General features: G+C 32.3%; 1 protein-coding gene across 1 annotated transcript; it reads left to right on the forward strand.

Annotated features, from left to right (window-relative positions):
• The first annotated feature begins 1,173 nt into the window (after positions 1 to 1,173).
• Positions 1,174 to 4,269, forward strand: LOC110917530 (late embryogenesis abundant protein At1g64065). Its single transcript, XM_022162063.2, has 2 exons — positions 1,174 to 1,746; positions 3,840 to 4,269. Exons 1-2 carry the CDS (start codon positions 1,412 to 1,414, stop codon positions 4,168 to 4,170), a joined length of 666 nt encoding a protein of 221 aa, XP_022017755.1. The 5' UTR covers positions 1,174 to 1,411; the 3' UTR covers positions 4,171 to 4,269.
• Positions 4,270 to 4,682: the final 413 nt, after the last annotated feature.

A 4,682-nucleotide genomic window follows, 5' to 3' on the forward strand; every position in this document is an offset into this window, starting at 1 on the left:
TGTGTGTTTTAAGTGTTAATTAAGCAATGTGTTTTAAATTTGATGCGTATAATACATTGCATTTTGTTTTAAATTGTTATGTTTGGTGTTTTTATTACCAAAACAACCCGAAACATCATCCTTAGTCCAAAACATGATGCCTACATGTTAATTCCTATGCGTTTTCACGCTTCTTACGAAAAAATGATTTTTTTATAGGTACCTCATCCTATATATGTACTTTAATAATATACATGGCACGTTTATTTTCTAAATTTATATTATGTTATGCATGTTAAATTATGTTCGCTTATCATTGAACAAACACGAATGATTATATTTTGTTAACGAAAAAATTAACATGTTTTTCTAAATGAACGAAAACAGATAAAAAATTTCACGTGTCTAAGTACTCGGATTTATTACTTGAACTTAGATAAACGAAACACCAAGAAATCATATTTATTTCGGTTAGGTTACAGCATATTCCTATAAAACAACCCGGCATATGGTATGCATCTATCTATTAAAGTGTGAGAAATCGACCCTTTCTTCTAAACTATTGATTTGATCGATTTATCAATATGGACGGTTTTCTTCTCTCCAACATTGATAGACACGTATAACCAAGAAAAGGAAACACGATATTGAAATGGACAACTAAACACAACCACCACCACTCAATAGTGTTTCTGTATCTAATGTCTCCATGTGGAAATCTCCTTTGAAATTATTCACAAATGTTTTTAATGTCTTTTGGTCCACATTTTTGACTTGCAAATTGGTAAACAGAAACCAAAAACATCTTTAAACTCCATAATGCATATCTGTATATCTGTTTTGAATTATTATATATATAAGTTGGATATTTATGTTTAAAATCTTACAATCGTAAATTCTTATGGATCTAATTATACTATAAACCTTTTAAGTACTCATTTTAAGCCGCTTAAAAAGTTTAAATCTCGAACATTTAATTAATACTATTTTGATCATGTTAGATTAAAATCCTATTTCAGTTAAGATTCTATTGTATGAAAATAAGGAAGATATATATAATTTTTTGAACACAAATGTTACTCCTATTCTACTTTACAGATATAGGATAAATTATGTTAAATGTATAACGTGGATATCTTTCTGGTTGTATTTTTTTTCTTTATAATATTTTTTTGTTCTATAAACACTCAGAAAATAGAACTCCATGTTTATATCATTGAGTCATGGTTTCACATCTACACACCATACTTATTGTACCATTTAATATAAACACCCAATTTTTATAGAAAAATGGATTCATATGATAACATGCCTGACTCTTAAAAGTCAAAAACATAAATGAAGGTTGTACAAGTATAAAGCCACATAATTCACAAACCCAAAATTCCAAAACTCCTAAATCAATTCCCACACACATCTACAAAAGCTAAACATGGGGGAAAAAGAGCAAGTTAGACCATTGGCTCCAGCTGTTGTAGATCACCACCATAGCAACAACAGCGACGAAGAGACGGTCTTGAAGAAACCCTCCCATCGAAGGAAATACATCAAGTGGGGTAGTTGCTTGGTTGCAGCCATAATCGTCGTGGTCGTGATAGTTGTGACCTTGATTTTCACCATCTTTAAGGTTAAAGAACCCGAGATCAGGATGAATGGCGTTACGGTTGACAATCATGGTTTTATGGTTGGCACCATCCCAGGTCCAGGGACCAATATCTCTTTAATAGCAGATATATCGGTTAAAAACCCGAATTATTCGTCTTTCAGGTTAGTAATAAACATGTTGTTGATTTGTATTTTGTGAAAATTATACGTGTTTTTAGTTATGGTATTTCTTGATGACATTTTTTCACACCCAAATACCACCTAAGACTCACGGATCTATAAGAAAAATTTAGGGGTATCATTTTTTTTTTATTATACATTCATAAAACGAAGACTTTTTTTTGCATTTCGTCAAGAAAGTTGAGGGATATCCTAGGCACCCGTCAACCACCCCTTCCTAAGACTGTGTTGTAGTGGATGTGAAATATGAAAAAAAAGTGTGACACGTAGGCAGTGATATAGGTAGGGCCTTCCAACGTTTTTTGAGTCCTTAAGCGAAATAAAAAGTGGAGACTTTTAAATTTGTATAACTTCACAAAAAAAAAGAACATGCATCTAAGAATACAAACTAAAATCACCGTAAGTCATAACGGCCAGCGATTCGCTGGCAGCAGACAGATTGGAAATAACAACAATAATGGCAGCTCTAATCGAGAGATTTTATAATGAATGACTAATACACCGATGTATGCAATTATGTATATTAGCTTAGCTGGAGTTTCTAACTGGGCCGTTTTTTAAATAGAAAATTGGTTTTATTTTGCAATTAATTTGTTTATGTAGGCCTTAACACATATACTATATATAATAACTTAGGCAAATTGGATTTAAATAATCCTAACTTGCTCAATTTGGCCGATAATAATCCCAACTCAGTTATTGGCCGATAATAATCCTAACTGGTCCACTTTTGGCCGATAATAGTCCGTCGTTAAAAATAGCTTAACGGAGTTAAGCTTTTTTCCGAATTACAAACCGATGTTTTATGGATTTTGATCAGAACGAGGATACGATTCGATTTATGTAAAACTTACCTCGAAACGGTGCTTCCAAACGACTTGATTTTTATTAATTGGAAGTTTAAACACCCAAATTGAAGCATCGTTTTCGTCGTTTGGGGCAGTATTTCGAGGTAAATTTTATATCAATCAACTCGTATCCTCGTTCTGATCAAAATCCATAAAACATCGGTTTGTAATTCGGAAAAAAGCTTAACTCCGTTAAGCTATTTTTAACGGCGGACTATTATCGGCCAAAAGTGCACCAGTTCGGATTATTATCGGCCAATAACTGAGTTGTGATTATTATCGGCCAAATTGAGCAAGTTGTGATTATTTAAATCCAATTTGCCTTAAAAAAATGGAGGCTTTTATTCTTTTGTGGCTTTAAGCCCGTACCTAAGGTGAAAAACCTAACGGGCTAGCCCTTCTGATAGGTATCACCTTTCACATCCAAAGACGTGTTGTGAGAATGAGAAATGCAGTAGAGTAAGTAATAAAAAATTAAAAAAGAAATAATAAGATGAAGCTAAATAAATGGTTTGTATTTTTTTAAAATAAAAAAATAAATAAACTAAACCTCACCCGGGTCGGTGTATAGTGCCATAACATTCAGCATGGCTTGCTCCATGCCCCCTTCCTGGATATAATAATATTGCCCACAATACATGTTCCAAACCTAGAACACTAGCTCATCGGTAGTACAAGGGATTGATTTTTTTCTTTTCTCTTTTTTTTTTGTTTTTTGTTTTTTTGTTTTTAAAGAACAGCAAGGTAGTATAAGTTATAGTTAAATTTATACATTTAACAAATAGGTGGTAATTTTACATATCCGCTATCAAAATCCATTTAGGAACAATTTTTACCTTTAGGGGTCAAGCCAACCGGTAAAGAACAGCGTCAAGTGACACCGTTAAACTTTTCTTTTTATTGTTTTTCTTTATATTGTCTGATACTAGTACTAGTTATTCATATACTATTTACGTATTTGATAATCGAGTGAACACATTTGAGGTTCCATCAATGATACAACACAATAGTCTCACAAACACGATGAACCAACTTATTTTATTGACAAGATTTAAGGGCTTTTCCTTTAAAACAACCTTTTTTTTAAGAATTGTAACAATTTAAGGTCAAAACATGTTACTTTCTTAATTCTTGAAACTAAATAGAGACTGCTATCTATGGAAAAAGAAATCAACTTTGTATATTGACATGCATTAACGTACTAAACAAATTTATATTATTATGCAGGTACAAAAACACGACAACGAGCCTATACTACCGCGGGGCGGTGATAGGAGAGGCACGAGGGCCACCCGGAAAATCGAAGGCGCGGCGTACAACTAGAATGAACGTTACACTCGACATAATTGTTGACAGTCTATTGAAGGACCCTAATTTACAAAATGATTTGGGTACAGGTTTATTGACCATGAGCAGTTACACAGTAGTTGGTGGTAGGGTCAAAATTTTGAACATTATAAAGAGACATGTGACTGTGAGGATGAACTGCACCATGAAAGTCAACATTTATAGTAGAGCAATTGAAGACCAAGAGTGTAAGAAAAAAGTCAAACTCTAGAGTACTAGTCACCATTTTTTTTTTTTTGAATTGTATGTGGTATATGTATACATATGAACATATATTAGCTGTAAACAATAAATAGTTTAGTTTCTTGTAGAACTTAACGCAGTAGTTTAAATTATTATAAAATATACACATTATAAATTGTTTCTATCCCAAATAACATCTCTTTTACACTGTAACCAGACAACTAAAATCTAAGTGGTAATAAATTATGACTATGAGAACCACACAAACACTAATAATACTCTCTCCCACCACTACATGGACTATTTACATACATAAGATACATGTGTTATATACATATGTCAGATATATCTACTTTAACATTAATTTTATATTTAATGGCTTAACAGCACCGTATAAACCTAAAAGTTCTGGTTTAATAGTGTAATACCCCGAATCTTAATGTGCTGGTTATAAACGTGTGAAATATGTAATTTATATTTCATATATTGTTAAACGAGTAAGATAATTGTGTGAAAGGTGAAATATCTTGACAAACCTTG

The sequence above is a fragment of the Helianthus annuus genome, chromosome 16 (assembly GCF_002127325.2).
Source record: "Helianthus annuus cultivar XRQ/B chromosome 16, HanXRQr2.0-SUNRISE, whole genome shotgun sequence".
In the NCBI taxonomy this organism is placed as follows: Eukaryota; Viridiplantae; Streptophyta; class Magnoliopsida; order Asterales; family Asteraceae; genus Helianthus; species Helianthus annuus.